At 41.3% G+C, this 20051-nt stretch overlaps 1 protein-coding gene across 1 annotated transcript in view; it reads left to right on the top strand.

The window, feature by feature from the left end:
- Positions 1-7275: 7275 nt before the first annotated feature.
- Positions 7276-20051, top strand: part of LOC118488893 — a 29542-nt gene continuing 16766 nt past the window's right edge. The window contains exon 1 of the mRNA XM_035986309.1: positions 7276-7567. Within this exon, the coding sequence (XP_035842202.1) occupies positions 7276-7567 (292 nt within the window). The remainder of the gene's footprint in view (positions 7568-20051) is intronic.

The following is a 20051-nucleotide window of genomic DNA, read 5'->3' as shown; positions in this document are numbered from 1 at the left end:
TAGGCCAATTTCCCTTTTGAGAACATGGCGAGACTCAAGTTGTATATGCCCCCAACTCCCAACCCATCCCGGTCCTTTGGCCTCACTAGCTTGTTCCATTTAACCCATCTCACTTTATGCCTCGATATCGTTTAAACCCAGATAAAATCCCTTCTAATGCCTTCAAGCTTGTTAATGATGGCCTTGGGAGCTTTAAAGAGAGAAAGGAAATAAGAAGCTAAACTCACTAACACCGCTTTCGCAAGAGTTACCCTACCAGCAAATGATAAAGATTTGGACTTTCAACTTGACAACCGCTTGTTAAACTTTTCGATAACCGTTTGCCATAATCAGATTCTCTTGATATTTCCACTTATCGAGATCCCAAGGTATACAAACGGAAAGGACCCCTCCCTATAATTTAGCACCCTTACCATCTGGGACACTTCATCTTCAGTGACTCCTACCCCGAACAATTGACATTTCTGAGGATTTACTTTCAGCCTCGTAAGTAAGTGAATACATCTCATAAAGCGGCTCAGACTAGCCACACTATGTTTCGATCATTCCCCTATAAATAAAACATCGTCAGCATAGCAAAGATGGGAGATGCAGGGTCCCTCGTTTGGGTTTTAACTCCTTGAAATAGCCCCGTACTCACCGCACGGTTCATTAGCATCCCTATCACCTCATAGCCAATATAAATAAAAATGGGGAGATCAGGCCCCCTTGCCTTAACCCACGTTTGAAAGTGAACTCCTTTGTAGGGGATCCATTCACCAACACCGACCTTCTACCCGACCCTAGGCACCCTTTAACCCATTTGATCTAGTCCGGATGAAAACCCATAAGCTCCAATGTTTTAAGCAAGAACTTCCAATTAAGAGAGTCATAAGCCTTTTGAAAATCAACTTTGAAGATTAACATTTTAGCTTTAGATTTCCTTTTCCACGGAACCAATTCGCTCATAATTAGAGGGTTGTCTAATATGTACCTTCCGCTCACAAACGCCACTTGAGTAAGGGATATGAGATCATTCATGAGGGGTTTGAGCCGAATTGCGAGTACTTTAGAAACTATTTTATACAGAGACCCCACTAAGGAAATAGGGCAGAAATCAGAGAGAACCTGCGGATCAGAAGATTTTGGGATCATAGATATGAACGACGCGTTACAACCAGCTGAGATGTTACCCGAGGCATGAAAGTCGACCATCATTTTAGTAACCGCAGGCTTTAGCGTCTCCCAGTATGGAATGAAGAAATTCATTGAGAACCCATCTGGCCCAAGAGCTTTATCTCCCTCACACCCCTTAATCGCCTCCTTAATTTCATTTGACCCGAAAGGAGCCACCAAAGTCGTGGCTTGTTGTTGAGTAATCTTCATAAGGCCGAAATTAGTGAAGGAGTGTCTGTTACACCTCGGTTCAACGAACTGATGCTTAAGCCAATTTATAATAAATTCTTTAACAATGTAGGCCTTCGTTTCCCACAGCCCATTTATCGTCAGCCCATTTAATCTATTTCAGGCCATATGTAGATCCATTGGGGAGCATTTGTTTAAGGGAATTGGAATTTGCATTCCATCTTTTAAGATGTTTGGTTCACAGAATTTGATGGAATTGGAATCCCAACAATCTTTGGTTGTCCTTTTGGTCAAAATTGGAATAAAATTGGTTGACAATAAAATTGGAATTAAGCATAATTCCTTCAAATTCATTTAACTAAAGGAGTTCAAGAGTAAATTACAAGTTTTGTCATTTATGTTTACCTCAAATTGCAAGCGTTGTCCTTTTGGTCAAAAGTTTATAGGCGGCGTCCTTAACCTTTCAAAATCTTGCACGTTTTGTCCTTTAGGCAAACCTGGTTAGAAGTCTCAGTTAATTTTTGTCATGTGCAATGCACATGAGTGTACAATAGTCTTTTCCCCTCTCAACCCTTTCTAATTCCTCATTTATAACCCCAGTCCCTTTTCTTCAAACTAGCTATGTGTTGCAGACTAGGGTTGGAGAAAAAGGACTAAGGGTTATAAATAGGGAATTAGAAAGAGTTGAGAGGGAAAAAGACCATTGTACCCTCATGGGCATTGCACATTACAAGAATTAACTGGGATTTCTAACTAGGTTTGGCCTAAAGGACAAAACGTGCAAGATTTTGAAAGATTAAGGACATCGCCTGTAACTTTTGGCCAAAAGGACATCATCTGCAATTTTATGTAAACATAAAAGACAAAACTTGTAATTTAATCGGAATTCAAAATCCTTCCTATATGTGAAGGAATTAAAGTAAATTCATTGGAATCTTCAACTGTTACGACCCGCACCGTTTCAACCCGTACCGTTTCGGCCCATACTGGTTTCGATCTGAACTGTTTCGAACCATACCGTCTCGACGCGAACAGTTTCAACGCGTACCGTTTCGACGAGAATGGTTTCGATACATAACGTTTCGACACAAACGGTTTTGACCCGTACCGTTCGACGCGAACCATTTCGACCCGTACCGTTTCGACGCGAACCTTTTCGACGCGAACCGTTTCAACGTGTACCGTTTCGTCGCGAACCGTTTCGACCTTTACCAGCTAACCTTTACCGTCGACCCTTTAGCGGCGATATGTCACCGCTATTAACATTAGCGGCGCAGATCATGACTTTTAGCAGCGACTGTTGTCGCCGCTATTGGTCGATTTTCTTGTAGTGGTCTATGATAAGTAGATGCAAATTCCGCTTCAGCATCTAGTACGTTTTCATCAATATCATTAGAATATGAATTGCCTCTATAATAGATTAACATGTCATAAATCCAAATTGGTCCCTTGTAACTTGTGTTTCGGGTCTCTATAACTCAATATTCCATCAATTTCGTGATGTGTGCCTTCTTCGGTCAACCCATGAAGTACCCACGAAGTCCATGCATCTGCATTGCAAGTAGTTTGTTTCCTTTATGTTGCATGTTTTTAGTTATTGTAGTGGTGTTAGTGGTAGTATTGGTTATTTATTTTTAAGGCTATATAAAGCCATTTATGTTTCTAAGTTATGATTATGAAGGAAGAAGAAATTATCTAAAACTTTCATCTATTTTCTAATATGGATTCCTCCTATTTTCTTTAGGCCAATCGATTATCGGTTGGAACCACATCAGTGGTATCAGAGCTGTCGTGATCCCCCTGGACCAGTGGCTGCTCAAACTCTATCCGAAATCAAGTTCTATCAATGGATGAATAAATCCCTTATGAGACTTGAATCTCAGTTGCAAATTGTCTTCAACGAATTTCGATCCCTACGAACCACATGGGAAACCCCCCAAACCCAAAACTCATCACCACCGACAGTTGCCATCAAACCACCATCCCTAACCATTGCATGGCCACCACCAATCGCCACCCCAATATCCGCACAACCACCACCAACACCCTCTGCTCCAAACACAAAACCTGTTTCAGTTCCTACAAAAGTTCAACCTCTCATACCACCCTTATCAATTCAAACCAATAGTGACATCAGTTCTCACCCCTGCAAACCCATTATTTCATTACCACCGTTGCTACAAAAATCACCCAGGTAAAGGCCAACCTCCCTCACTCCCAGCCACAAATTCTTCAATATGGATTCAATTGCAAAATGCCACTTGAATTCAATTTCATGGTGGTCTCCAAGTCCAGGCACCAGTCCCTCACCCTCATCCTCACATGGGAAATGCATACACAACAATCTTGTCACCACATCCAATTTCTTTAATCTTGTAAGCAGGGAAGAAGTTGACAAAGGTGAAGCCGAGAAACGCGAGTGGCGCCCAGCATGGTGCTTGATATTGGAAACGGCTCCGAATGCTATAGTACGAGTCAAGTGGCGTCCGCTATGGTTTACACCAAGTCATATCCGGATTTTTGACTTGCGGACAAGTCGAGTTCAAGAGGGGTGGGTTGATGTGTGCCTTATTCGGTCAACCCATGAAGTACCCACGAAGTCCATGCATCTACATTGCAAGTAGTTTGTTTCCTTTATATTGCATGTTTTTAGTTATGGCAGTGGTGTTAGTGGTAGTATTGGTTATTTATTTTTAAGGCTATATAAAGCTATTTATGTTTCTAAGTTATGATTATAAATGAAGAAGAAATTATCTAAAACTTTCATCTATTTTCTAATCTGGATTCCTCCTATTTTCTTTAGGCCAATCGATTATCGGTTGGAACCACATCATTTCGTTTTATATCTTATGTCTTAATCCCTATGTAGTTACCAAAACATTAGGTGTCTCCTTTCCTCTTATAAAGAAAACAAAGACACTACTCCTCCGTTAATTTGACATCTTACCAGTTTTGAAAATAATATTCAACAACCAATCTACTCCTTCTTCCACTAAACAATTCCATAGAATGAAAAAACAAAAGGAAAATGGAATAATTAACTTTTTTAAGAGTTCAGTTGTATTTTAAACATCTTTAACAAACTTTGTTGAAAGATTGTTGAATTTCATCAATAAAAGGAACTTGAACGAATGTTTTTCAATTCCTTCGTGAATCAACCATACACAATTTTTTTAGAAAGTTTTTCAATGCCAGTTTTATTAAATTATACAAACTAAACCGGACCAACATGTCTAGAGTACAAGTTTTCGTGCCCTATACTCCCAGAAATCAAATCACTGATATGAAAGGTTTACCATACGTGGAATGTACTTTTTTTATGGCGATGGACATGGTGATAAGCGATAACCACCGATGGGTAAGACGGTGAGGGTGAGAGAAGTATTAGAGTAGTTATAGTGTTGTATGTATTCTTTGTTATATAGAGTTTGTTGAGAGTTAGTTAGGTGGTTGAGATTGGTTAGTAAGTTAGATCATAAACTCTCTTCTCTATATATAGTCGATTGTATTGAACATTATGATTAATGAGAATTGGATAGTAGTCTGATATCTTCTTCATGGTATCAGCGCTATGCTCTAAGCATGGTTGTTACCTTTCTTATCTGATTTTCGGCAACCGCTGTATCACCAGTCATCTTCTCCGGTGAATCTGTTCCAAATTTCTCTCAGATTCTTCTCTTTTCTTTCGTTTTTTGTCATCTCCATATCATTCTTTTCAAATTTCATCTTAGATTTTTGTTCCATATCCTTCTCAGATTTCGTTCTTCTCAGATTTTTTCTCAAATCTCAAATTTCAAATCTCAATTTCAATTTCCATTTCCATTTTAATGGCTACTCGGTCATCTCCAACATCTACAGTGAGTGAAACCTTTTCAAATTCGAGCAATAATTTTCCGAACGTTACAAATCTAATGCCAATCAAACTCGATGACACGAATTTATTGAATTGGCAACATCAGACACTTACAATTTTGAAAACGCTTAGATTGCTTCAGTTCTTGAACCAGAATCATACACCACCAGTTGATCTTGATACGAGAGTTGCTTGGGAAAAAGCTGATGCATATGTGAGTGCTTTCATTACAGCAAATCTATCACAATCACTCATACACATTGCAAGAGGTACAATTTCTTCTTCAGATCTGTGGCAAAGAATTGAAGATCTGTTTCATCAGCAAGCATTTGCAAATCAAAATTTGTATCATACAAAATTTCATTCCTTAAAACAAGATGATAAATCAGTTTTAGAATTTTGTAGTGCAGCAAAAAATTTGTTCGATTCGTTGCAAGCTATAGGTGATCCAATCACAGAAGAGAATCTGGTGTTACAGATTTTAAACGGTTTGCATCCTGATTATCGGATGTTTGTGACAATAATATTGAAAATCAAGATATTAAACCTACCTATTGTCAGTTGCGAGCAAAGCTATTAACACACGAAGTTCATCATAAACAATTGCAAACTGCTTATTCCACGTCCATTCTGATTGTTGTCATGGCAGCCATGAATGTTAATCAAGCTCCACATGTGTCGAATTTCTCAAATTCAGCTGTTATATGTCAAATTTGTGATAAAATCGAACATAAAGCAAGCAATTGTTATCAACGTTTCTCGCCGGTGAGTCAATTTGGCAATGGCGGACGTTTCAATGGCGGTAGATGGAGGTCGTGTGGTGGTCGTTCAGGCTCGCGTGGTGGTTACAATGGTCAACGTGGTGGTTACAATGGTCAACGTGGTGGTTACAATGGTCAATGAGGTAATCATTCAGGAATGGTGGCTGAGTATTGTGGAACTAGGGTTTCGGAATTTGGGGGAAATTCTACTGACTGTCCTGATAGGCGAATTTTTGGTGATAAAGACTTCAGTAATCAACAAGGGATTTTAGGGCCTGGCCCAACTCTTGTGTTTGATCAAACATTTTCTCCTGGGCTTCAGTCTTCATCTCAGAACTTAGCTGGATCTGTTTTGTTTGATAATCAGTTTGGACCATCAAACGTTGCTCAATGGGCTGGTTATTCGAGTGGGCCACATTTTGGGTCATCTAAGCCAAGCCAACAGAATATTGGATCTAATGGGCAGTCTAGTACCTCCTTTAGGCCTAATGGGCCACAGTTCGGGCTTATGGCGGATTTGTCTAGGATTTGTGATCATGTGGACTCTTGGGTTCCTGATTCAGGAGCAACCGCGCATATGACTGTTGATTCTTCGAGAGTTGCTGGTGTTGTTCCGTATACTGGTATTGAACGTGTTATTGTTGGAAATGGTACATCTCTCACCATTTCTCATATTGGTTATGCCTACTTCATTTATCTAGTCAAACTCTTTTACTTAAACATGTTCTTGTAGTTCCTGGCATTGCCAAGAACTTACTTTCCATTACTCAGCTTGTTATTGAGCATCCTATTTTCTATCACATTTTCACATTTTGGATTGACTATTCCGACACTCACTGGACAGCACCTCCACCACACGCGTGGTAGCCCACATCAGTTGTATTCATTGAGTGCTATTGCTGCTATTCCTCAAAAGACGTGGCACTCTTGACCTGGACATCCATCTGATGCTGTGATGGCTAGATTTCCATTTTTACATTTTGAGAGTAAATCCATGTATACACATTGCACTGCTTGTAGTATCTCGAAATCAACACGATTATGATTTGATTATGTTGTTTCTCATTCCATAGTGCCTTTACATGTGATTCATTATGATATTTGGGTCCATCCCCTATCGTGTCTCGTGATGGTTTTAAATACTTTATTACGTTTATTGATGATTTTAGCAGATTTACGTGGATTTATCCGTTGACACATCGCTCTCAGGCGGTTGATTCATTTCACCATTTTAAACCGCTTGTTAAGAATCTCTTCTCATGCACTATCAAACATCTTTAGTGTGATGATGGTGCTCCGGAGCTTATTCATAGACCGATGGCCCGATGTCTTTCTGAGTCAGGAATTGCTTATCGTATTTCGTGTCCGTATACACCCCAACAAAATGGGGTTGCTGAGCGGAAAAACCATCATCTTTCTGAGATTGCTCGTGCTCTTTTGTTTCATGCACATTTACCGAAGAAATTTTGGTATGATGCATATGCCACTGCAGCTTACTCATTACCCGGTTACCTTCACCGGTTCTTCATTACTCCTCTCCTTTTGAGACATTGTTTGGTTCTCGACTGGATTATTCTATTCTTCGTACTTTTGGGTGTTTGTGTTATCCGTTTCTTGGTGATACACGAGCGGATAAACTTTCACCCAAGTCCACTCCGTGCATTTTTGTTGGCTATGCACCCTCTTGTGACAACCCTCACTAAACCAGGTATCCGTACGATTTAATTAATAATTAATTGCTGCTTAATTACTGTGCTTACTTGAAATTACTGATGAACTGCTACTTGACTGTTGATACTTGTACATATCTGCATCATACTTTGATTTCCGTCACTACATAATTTACATGCTGTACTCTAGTGACAAACATGATGCACAAAAGCACAGTAGCACCGTGACCGGATAACCTATTGAACATGCTGATAAAGCCAGCATCAGGCAGACACTGCCTCTAAGGCCTGTATGAGCCAGAAATATTTTACTACACCCATAGTGAGTGTAAGGATACAAGGGTTGTAAAACTGCGTCTCTAGGAATAAGATATAATGACTGGATGTGCCTAAAACGTACTCTAAGCACAAGCCACAGCACTTTTATTAACATACTAGCTTCTGGCTAACTAATAAAGTGCCAAAACATGAGGAAAATATTCCTGACACTTTGCAGAATGAGTTGTGTCACTAAAAATATTATTTACGACACTTAAAAGCTTACTTAAGCACTTTAACGGATTACTATCCAACCGAACAACCGGACTATACCCGGAACATAAAAATATTGACAATAATATTATTGGTCTTTTTCTGAGCCAGTTAGGGTCCCTGAATACCCTAACACCCGCGTTAAAGCACAACATGTGACTAACTGAGTTAACCCCTAATCTAACCTAGTTAACTAAACTAAACACCAACCAACTTGTTGGAATCGAACTAGACCCCCCCCCCATGACCGATTTCGGTCCCAATGTAACTAAGCTTGTACCATTTTTGATTATTTTATAATCACTTGTCCCATATCTAGTAGACAAGGGATCCATTGGATCATAACCATAACTAATGCCTATAAGTAACTTGGGTTTACATGGAAGATCATTATCACCAAACCACTCAACCAACTCTCCCCCTCTTGCTCTCTAACTCTCGGCCGAAACACCCCTCCCCTCTACATCCATTTTCGAGCTTTGATCTTCTCATTCCAACATCATACAAGTCTTTCGGGTCACGCATAAGGAGTCTTGGAGCTAACGGAAGGCGAAGGACCTCGTTATCTTGCTTTTATCCACCACATTTTCGCATAGATTCTTCCCTAGCCCCGAGCTAGAGGTATAACACTTGAAACTCATACTCGAATCATTCTAAGGTGGTTAATAAGATTCATAACGGTTAAAATGCGGAAACTTATCTTTTGAAGCTTTAAAGGCTACTAAAACATGAATATTGTTGGATAAAAACTTAATACTTGTGTAAAAGTTGTAGTATTTGAAAGTTGTGAATATTGAGACCCGATCTACGTTGTGGTAGCTCGGATCATCGTTTAACCCGACTTTGTTAAGATCATAGATCTTGACATAAGCTTGTTTCTATCGGTACAAGGGTTAAAAGGTGAAACTCTACCACACGAGAAACATGAACTTGTGTAAAAGTATTTTTACTTGCAAAATAGTGTTTAAAACTAGCGGATCTACGTATCTGCAAGTGGTATTTTCAAAGGACCAAGTGTCGAGAAAATCATGTTTTCTAAAAGACGGATAACACACTAACAAGTGTGCTTTTTACAAACCACAAGCGTATAAACACTTGTGAAATGAAAGATCCGACAAAATAACAATCTTTGTGAAAGATGACGGGAAGTTGTAAGGATGGATTTATTCTAAAAACGAGGTTTTTACAAGATTGAGTTACTTTATACAAAGATCCACAACATATAACGGGATCTACACTATAGTTTTCGGAAAAACCACAAGTTCATGTGATTATGCGATTTACATGCTTGTCGACTAGTTTGATGTGTCAGAAATTGTTTGGTTGAATCAAGAAGTTGTTGAAATGATTTTGTAAAAGAAAATGATACGCTTGAAAGCGTGGCCACCTCCAGTTACAGGGGAAACTCTGGCGAAATTTTTCTAAAAACATAATACTTAGAATTATTTACAAGTGCTAGAATTATTTTTGATATATTTCAAAATATATTTCGCCACGACTTTATTTACAAATATTCGGAGGTGGGATTTTCACAAAACTAAACGTGATAAATATATATATTCGGTAAATATATTTTCATCACACTGTTTATGATTATTTTGTGAAAATACACAAAGATTATTTTTAGAGTAAAAATAATATTTACCAACATTGACGAATCCAAAATAATACAAACGCTTTCACGATAAACATATAAGTTACAACGGTAATTAATATTACCACACGATTACTAAAACGTAACTTACGCATTATACGGAAATGATTATGAACGTATATTTTATCAATGTATTATTTTTGGGGAAAATTATGTGAAATGGAAATATAATATTTTTGAGAAAAATATTTATATTTGGAATGAAGATATATTAAGTGAGACTTAATATTATAAATTGAACGCACATGTATTAAATCCCCCATCATTGGGAAGGAGATTAACTACCAAGTACATGCAAAATATAAACACGAAATAGTTGTCTAACTATTTCCCAAAAACCCAAACTATAAAGCTAAGGCACGGCCATCCGTCTAATAGAATTAGTACATGTAGGTCGTCGCACAGCTGACATTCGGGGTACTTGGTAGAGACGCACTGACTGTGAGTTCATGTCCCCCTTTTCTCTTAACTGTTTTCAGTTTTCTAAACTGCGGGGGTGAAATACATGTTACAATGTTTATGATTACTTTATACATGGTATGGTTAGCGTAAGGAGGGTTACTTCTTAGATCATGTGAATGGGTAGGCGGAAATTTGAGGTCATTAATCCTCAGGGTAGGACCGAGGGGCAGGAGCGATAGATCTATTTGGGTGTAGCGAGCCCAGTCCCAGGCCCAGCATAACGGACCTCGGGATGACTTTGTACCCGACACATAAATCTGCTAGGTTTGAGCCTTCCTACTTGCATTTCACACATATCAATGGCCTTGCAACCATTGGTGATCTCTTTTTCCTTATTTGCTACATACCAGGATTTTTGATAAATACAAAGGTTTACTTACTCACTTACACATGAACTCGCTCAACATTATTGTTGATTTTTCAACTTACATGTATTTCAGGGAATTAAAAGATCTGGCACGGTATGGCACGTTTTCCCGCTGCACTAGTTTCCAAGATCATCCCGGGTTTAGGGAATGTGACTCTTTCCTGGACAAGTCACAGTCCTTAAACTGTGTTTATGTTGTGTTTAAGTTGTACTGTTTGTTGAACAAGGTTATGGTTGTTAGGGTATTTCCCGTTAAAACAATGTTATAGTATATTTGGTTTTAAAACTTAATGAATGACTCTTGCATGTTTTTAATTCATATAGCTTTGTTATGATTAAGCTATGGTATTAAGAAGTCACAAAAATTAACCACGCTTCCGCAAAGCCAGGGTGTGACAGCTTGGTATCAGAGCTCTGATCATAGCGAACTAGGATTCTTTCTCGAGTCTAGACTATGATTACTAGGGCTCTCACGAAAACATTTTTACTGCATACCACTTAAGTCCAGATCCAAAACGTTTTTACAAACAAATGTTGAGCACCTTTTATTTATTTATGATTAGGCTCAGTCTTGGAGACTGAGGCTCGGTCTTAGAGGCCGAGGCTCGATCTTAGAGATCGAGGTAGATGTTTATTATTTATAGGCTCAGTCTTGGAGGCTGAGGCTCGGTCTTGGAGGCCGAGGCTCGATCTTAGAGATCGAGGTAGATGGCTAGCTAGGCTAGGAAGAATAGGCTCAGTCTTGGAGGCTGAGGCTCGGTCTTGGAGGCCGAGGCTCGATCTTAGAGATCGAGGTAGATGGCTAGTGAGACTAGGAAGAGTAGGCTCAGTCTTGGAGGCTGAGGCTCAGTCTTGGAGGCCGAGGCTCGAATCTAAGAGGTCGAGGTAGATGATAGAGCAGTCTTGGAGACTGGGAGGAGTTTGGCTAGTGGGACTAGGAGTGTCAGTCTAGGAGACTGGGAGGCTAGTGGGACTAGGAGAATTATTTGATTGTTTATTGTTGACTTACATGTTCATATGAATATATGATTGATTATTATACGTATATATGTTTGTGTTACAAACGTCATGCTTTCATCATGTACTAGAAAGATGGACACTACGAATCCCATGGCCATAGTATCAGACGACATAGTTTCATCGGAGCACGAGGTGTACATTTCCGATACTACTGGCACAGACGATGACGACTTTCAGCCCTTTTGCGCTGCCTGATGTCGTAGCAGAGCCTACTGATGGCCATCTTGTTGGGAATTTTGCCATTCGCGGTGATCCCTGCTCCTGTGCCCCTTGCCGCTTATCCTGTTGTTGATATGCCCCCCCCCCGACGTGGCCTCAGACGACGATGACGATCTACTAGAGGAGGACCCATTCGAGGGCGAGGCCCTATTGCTGCTGGTATTAACCTACTGCTTGCGGACGCTCCTGCAGGGGAAACTCATGTCCATTCCCCTGCCTCAGACTCATTTGAGTTTCTGACATCCGCATTTTCGCATATACAGGGAATGCAGCACCATTCACTCAACGCCGACCCTGATACGGCATCATCAGCTGCACCGGTTCCCGCACACAGCTTTGAGTTTGATCACAGTATTGAGGGTGATCCTGTTCTTCCACCTGGTTTTGATCCAGACCATGACCTTGAGTTCATACACTTAGACCAGCCCTTGTAGGATCCTGTAACCCCCTGTGATGGTTGATCCAGCTGATTTTGAGATGGAGTTTGTTGATCCAGAGCCAGCCGTGGCCCTGAGCCAGGCGTTGCTCTTGACCCCGCATTAGAGCATGACCTTGTTCATGCCAATGCACCTGCTGTTGCTCCTTGATTGATCATCTGCTTGGACGAGAGAAAATTTGGGGTAACTGTGCAAGACAATTTATTATTACGGGGGCCCACGTAATAACGACTTGTAGTGCACAGAAATCCTGGTGGACTCTGCGGGTCAAGCTAATGGAAACCAATGTAGCAGGAAATAACTCGAACACGAATGACCAAGGCGATGAAGCCTCGAGTTCATTCTATTTCAAGCAACAAGCCATTGGCAAGCCTGTGTGAAGGCTCAGAATTTATTTCCTCACCTATACATTGAATATATCTTCGTGTGAAATTGGGTGACTACATGATGGCTTATGGTGCTATGTATCTCATAGACAATTGGAAAGTTGTCTAACCCACTTCATGCCATTTCGGCAGAAGAGAATGCCACCCAGGAGTGACACAAACACCAGTATGTTGCCAAGGATAGAAGCCGAGCTGCAAAAACGCAACTCACAGGCAATTGCACGACATGAAGCTCTCCGCTTCTAGCACAGCAATGGCACTACTGGAAATAATCCCCAGCTGACCGCACCTATAAGCAGTTCCTAAACTGCAAGCCTTTGAACTTCGACGAAACAGAAAGCGCCATTGCATTTGTTCGTTGGTCCGAAAAGATTGACTCCATTCTAAGAAAGACTAACTGTTCGCCCCAAACAGAGTGATACCTTTACCTCGAGGTCATTTCTAGACGGCACACTCTCATGGTGGGACCATCAGGTTCAGGCCCTTAGCACGGATGCTACTTATGCACTGAGCTGGGACGAGCTCAAGGAAATGATTGAGAAGAAATGTTGCTCTAGGACTGGAATTCAGAAGCTTAAGGTGGAGTTCTGGAATTTGAAAATGGACAGACCAGAGATTCCTTAACATGTCCAGCAATCGCACGACTTGCCTAGGGTCGTCCCCTACTAAGTCATTATTGTTGTATGATACAGTTATGTACGTGTAAGCTTTACATTGTGGTCTCGATTTGTGGTAATGCAATCGCAGTATTCTCATCACTTGTGATGTTTGATCTATGGTTTATGTTCTATGACATGAGATGTTATGTGACTGATTTATTGATAGCATGAGATGTTATGTGCTGATATTGTTGAATACATACGTACATTTTACCTGCTACGACCTAACCTACGTGAAACATCTTTTAGAAGATGCCACCGAGACGCAAAATGCGCATGCCCACCTCAGAGGCGGAACTTCAAGAGATAATTGCTGCAGCTATATCACAGCACGAGGCCCTACGCTCCGAACCTCACAGAGGCACCTCAGAAAATAACGGTTGTCCCTACTGGCACTTCCTCAACTACAAGCCTTCGAAGTTCGACGGCACTGGAGGTGCCATAGCTTTTGTGAAATGGATTGAAAGTATGGATTCCATCTTTCGAATGAGTGGTTGTACGCCAGAACAACAAGTCCTATACGTTTCTGAGTTGTTTCAAGATGGAGCTCGACTATGGTGGAACCTTCAGGTTCAAATAAAGGGCGAAACCGCAGCATATGCATTATCATGGGATAAACTGAAGGGAATGATGCATAAGAAGTATTGCTCCCAAGCGGAAACCCAGAAGTTGGAAGGGGAATTCCAGAGCCTGATGATGGAAGGTCCAAAAATGTTGGAATACATGCAAAGACTTCATGATTTGGCACGAGTAGTTCCGTACTTGGTGGAACCAGAATTGAGGAGACTAGGACATTTCATTTGGGAATTGGCACCTCAAGTCCTGAGCTTAATGACAGCATCTACGCCACCAACAACTATGGCTGCAAGTAAGATGGGCTTGGCACTCGTTACGGAAGCCATTAGACTAGAAAAACTTGCAAACCCTGATAGGGAGACTCAGGTAGAGTCGTCTGGAAAGAACAAAAGGAAGCTTACCGAAGATACCCGAACGAATAATGATGAGCAAAGATCTATTCGAGGTTGTTTTGACTGCGGAGACAAAGGGCCTTTCAAGAAAGATTGCCCTAACAACAGACAGGCCAATGATAAGATTTACTTAGAAACTAAATCAAGACGTGCTGGGTGCAAGTATCACCATGAATGTGGATGTTGGAAGCCTAGGTGCGGAAGAAAAGGGCACAACAAGGATGGTTGTGGGATGAAGAGTCCCAGACAAGGAGAAAATCGTAACAACGCTCAAGGTGGAAGCAGGAAAGGAAATGGCCGAGTGCTAGGATGCTTCCATTGTGGGGACATTGGACATCTTAAGAGAGAATGCCCGAAGTTGAAACAAGACCGTGAAAGAACACCCAGCATCGGAGTTTGTGAAGCATGCCAGGATCCAGGCGTGATTACTGGTACGTTCTTTAACAACCAAAACTTTTGCATCTATTTTGTTTGATACTGGTGCCGATCATAGCTTCGTGTCGTTAGAATTTAAGAATATGCTTGGTTTAGCCGCTAGTAAGTTAGATGTTCCGTACTCGATCGAATTGGCGAATGGGAAGTTAGTAGAAGCTAATGAGGTGATTCGCGGCTGCGTAATTGAATTGGGAGAGCGTGAGTTCGCTCTAGATCTACTACCAGTCCAGTTGGGAAGCTTCGACGTGGTAGTAGGGATGGATTGGTTATCGAGTAACAAGGCCGAGATAGTTTGTCATGAGAAGGTCGTTCGTATCCCGACCGATGATGGTGAGACCATTGTTGTTCACGGAGAGAAGCGTGAGACGCCGTTGAGGATTATCAGCTGCTTGAAAGCACGAAAATATTTGCAGAAAGGATGTGTTGCTTTCCTGGCACACATTGTGGATAAGAAAGCTGAAGAACCAAAGATCGAAGACATCCCAGTCGTGAGGGAGTACCCAGAAGTCTTCCCAGAAGATTTGCCTGGCTTGCCGCCACAAAGGCAAGTGGAGTTTCGCATTGACTTAGTTCCAGGCGCCGCGCCTGTGGCTAAGGCACCCTACAGACTTGCTCCGTCTGAGATGCAAGAATTGTCGACGCAACTTCAAGAGTTGTTAGACAAGGGATTTATCCGACCGAGCTTCTCGCCTTGGGGAGCTCCAGTTTTGTTTGTCAAGAAGAAGGACGGTAGTTTCCGTATGTGTATTGACTACAGAGAGTTGAACAAGCTAACGATCAAGAATAGGTATCCTCTGCCAAGAATCGATGATCTGTTTGACCAACTACAAGGTTCAAGCTTTTATTCAAAGATCGATCTTCGAGCTGGATACCATCAGCTACGGATACAGGAGGAGAGTATCCCAAAGACAGCCTTCAGAACTCGATATGGACACTACGAGTTTCTCGTTATGCCGTTTGGTTTGACAAACGCACCTGCAGTGTTCATGGATTTGATGAATCGAGTTTGTAAGCCGTACTTGGATAAGTTCGTGATTGTGTTCATCGATGATATTTTGATTTATTCAAAGACTAAGGCTGAGCACGAGCAGCATTTAAGAGCTATTCTGGAGCTACTAAAGAAGGAACAGCTATACGCCAAATTCTCTAAGTGCGAGTTTTGGCTAAGAGAAGTGCAATTCCTTGGGCACGTGGTGAATGGAGATGGAATCCACGTGGATCCCACCAAGATCGAGGCGATCAAGGATTGGGAAACGCCAAAGACGCCAACCGAGATTCGGCAATTCTTGGGTTTGGCTGGCTATTACCGCAGATTCATTGAGGATTTTTCAAAGATCGCTCAACCATTGACGCTCCTCACGCAGAAGGACAAGAAGTTTGATTGGGGAATCAAACAGGAGGAAGCATTTTAGATATTGAAAGATAAGCTTTGCAACGCGCCAATCTTAGCCCTACCAGAGGGTACAGATGATTTTGTGGTATACTGCGACGCATCGCATCAAGGATTGGGTTGTGTGTTGATGCAACGCCAAAAGGTTATTGCCTACGCATCGCGTCAGCTGAAGGTACATGAAAAGAACTATACCACACATGATTTGGAGCTAGGCGCAGTAGTTTTTGCTTTAAAGATATGGAGACACTACCTTTATGGTACGAAGTGCACAATCTTCACAGATCATAAGAGCCTCCAACATATATTCAACCAGAAGGAGTTGAACATGAGGCAAAGACGATGGTTAGAACTGTTGAGTGACTACGACTGCGAGATTAAGTATCATCCAGGGAAGGCGAATGTGGTCGCCGATGCCCTAAGTCGAAAAGAGAGGATCAAGCCCATAAGGGTTAGGGCTTTGGAAATGGTTATTCGAACCAACTTTCCTCTGCGCATTCGTGCCGCGCAGAAGGAAGCCCTCAAGGAGAAAAACCTTGAGGAAGAGTATCTCCGTGGGATGGAGAAGTTATTGGTACCAAACAGGGAAGGAACGTCGTGTTTTGAGAAAAGGATTTGGGTTCCTCTGTTTGGTGGTTTAAGGAAGGTTATTTTCGATTAAGCTCACAAGTCGCGGTACTCTATCCACCCTGGAGCGGATAAGATGTACCAGGATCTTAAAGATTATTACTGGTGGCCTAGGATGAAAGGCGATGTGGCTGTTTATGTGAGCAAATGTTTAACTTGCGCTAAGGTTAAGGCGGAATACCAGAAGCCTTCGGGACTTCTGCAGCAACCAGAGATTCCCAAGTGGAAATGGGAACAAATCTCTATGGATTTTATTACGAAGTTGCCAAGAACGCCAAGAGGCCATGACACTATTTGGGTAATAGTGGACCGCTTAACGAAGTCAGCACACTTCCTACCTATCCGAGAGAAGGATAATACGAGCAAACTGGCCGAAATTTACATGAGAGAGATTGTTACACGCCATGGAGTACCTCTCTCGATTATCTCTGATAGAGACGGAAGGTTCGTGTCAAGGATATGGCAATCCTTCCAGGAAGCTTTTGGCTCAAAGTTGAATCTGAGCACTGCTTTTCACCTGCAGACCGACGGTCAAAGCGAGCGGACGATTCAGACATTGGAGGACATGCTGAGAGCATGTGTTATGGATTTGGGCGGTAGCTGGGATAAACATTTGCCTCTGGTTGAGTTTTCATACAACAACAGCTACCACACCAGTATTGGTGCCGCGCCATTCGAAGCTTTATATGGGCGCAAGTGCAGATCACCGCTCTGTTGGTCTGACGCAGGTGATAGACAGTTGGTTGGTCCTGAAGTGGTACAGGAAACCACAGATAAGATCGCACAGATACGAGACCGCATCAGTGCGGCACGTGACAGGTAGAAAGCCTACGCTGATCGAAGCAGGAAACCTCTAGAGTTTGAGGTTGGTGAGATGGTTTTGTTAAAGGTATCACCCTGGAAGGGTGTGGCACGCTTTGGAAGACGTGGAAAGTTGAACCCGAGGTATATTGGACCATTCAAGATCTTGGAGAGAATCGGGTTAGTAGCTTACAAGTTGGATTTACATGCTGAACTGAATGGTGTTCACGATACATTCCATGTATCCAATCTGAAGAAGAGTCCAACTCAAGTTACCGTTGCCATTCCCACCGAAGAAATTCATGTTGACGACACGCTCCATTTCGTTGAAGAACCTGTTGAGGTCACGGATTGGAAAGTAAACAAGACCCGCCGGAGCAGTGTCAAGCTCGTCAAAGTTCGTTGGAATGCCCGCCATGGTCCTGAGTTCACCTGGGAGCGTGAGGACCGAATGAAAGAGAAATACCCCCACTTATTTCCTAAGAACCCTGCTTCTACAAGCAGAATTTAAAATTTCGGGACGAAATTTTTCTAACGGGGGGAGAATGTGACAACCCTCACTAAACCAGGTATCCGTACGATTTAATTAATAATTAATTGCTGCTTAATTACTGTGCTTACTTGAAATTACTGATGAACTGCTACTTGACTGTTGATACTTGTACATATCTGCATCATACTTTGATTTCCGTCACTACATAATTTACATGCTGTACTCTAGTGACAAACATGATGCACAAAAGCACAGTAGCACCGTGACCGGATAACCTATTGAACATGCTGATAAAGCCAGCATCAGGCAGACACTGCCTCTAAGGCCTGTATGAGCCAGAAATATTTTACTACACCCATAGTGAGTGTAAGGATACAAGGGTTGTAAAACTGCGTCTCTAGGAATAAGATATAATGACTGGATGTGCCTAAAACGTACTCTAAGCACAAGCCACAACACTTTTATTAACATACTAGCTTCTGGCTAACTAATAAAGTGCCAAAACATGAGGAAAATATTCCTGCCACTTTGCAGAATGAGTTGTGTCACTAAAAATATTATTTACGACACTTAAAAGCTTACTTAAGCACTTTAACGGATTACTATCCAACCGAACAACCGGACTATACCCGGAACATAAAAATATTAACAATAATATTATTGGTCTTTTTCTGAGCCAGTTAGGGTCCCTGAATACCCTAACACCCGCGTTAAAGCACAACATGTGACTAACTGAGTTAACCCCTAATCTAACCTAGTTAACTAAACTAAACACCAACCAACTTGTTGGAATCAAACTAGACCCCCCCCCCTATGACCGATTTCGGTCCCAATGTAACTAAGCTTGTACCATTTTTGATTATTTTATAATCACTTGTCCCATATCTAGTAGAAGGGATCCATTGGATCATAACCATAACTAATGCCTATAAGTAACTTGGGTTTACATGGAAGATCATTATCACCAAACCACTCAACCAACTCTCTCCCTCTTGCTCTCTAACTCTCGGCCGAAACACCCCTCCCCTCTACATCCATTTTCGAGCTTTGATCTTCTCATTCCAACATCATACAAGTCTTTCGGGTCACGCATAAGGAGTCTTGGAGCTAACGGAAGGCGAAGGACCTCGTTATCTTGCTTTTATCCACCACATTTTCGCATAGATTCTTCCCTAGCCCCGAGCTAGAGGTATAACACTTGAAACTCATACTCGAATCATTCTAAGGTGGTTAATAAGATTCATAACGGTTAAAATGCGGAAACTTATCTTTTGAAGCTTTAAAGGCTACTAAAACATGAATATTGTTGGATAAAAACTTAATACTTGTGTAAAAGTTGTAGTATTTGAAAGTTGTGAATATTGAGACCCGATCTACGTTGTGGTAGCTCGGATCATCGTTTAACCCGACTTTGTTAAGATCATAGATCTTGACATAAGCTTGTTTCTATCGGTATAAGGGTTAAAAGGTGAAACTCTACCACACAAGAAACATGAACTTGTGTAAAAGTATTTTTACTTGCAAAATAGTGTTTAAAACTAGCGGATCTACGTATCTGCAAGTGGTATTTTCAAAGGACCAAGTGTCGAGAAAATCATGTTTTCTAAAAGACGGATAACACACTAACAAGTGTGATTTTTACAAACCACAAGCGTATAAACACTTGTGAAATGAAAGATCCGACAAAATAACAATCTTTGTGAAAGATGACGGGAAGTTGTAAGGATGGATTTATTCTAAAAACGAGGTTTTTACAAGATTGAGTTACTTTATACAAAGATCCACAACATATAACGGGATCTACACTATAGTTTTCGGAAAAACCACAAGTTCATGTGATTATGCGATTTACATGCTTGTCGACTAGTTTGATGTGTCAGAAATTGTTTGGTTGAATCAAGAAGTTGTTGAAATGATTTTGTAAAAGAAAATGATACGCTTGAAAGCGTGGCCACCTCCAGTTACAGGGGAAAC

This window comes from Helianthus annuus, chromosome 17, assembly GCF_002127325.2.
Source record: "Helianthus annuus cultivar XRQ/B chromosome 17, HanXRQr2.0-SUNRISE, whole genome shotgun sequence".
Taxonomy (NCBI): Eukaryota; Viridiplantae; Streptophyta; class Magnoliopsida; order Asterales; family Asteraceae; genus Helianthus; species Helianthus annuus.
The sequence above is the reverse complement of the archived record's forward strand: the minus strand, read 5'-3'. Positions and strand labels throughout refer to the sequence as shown.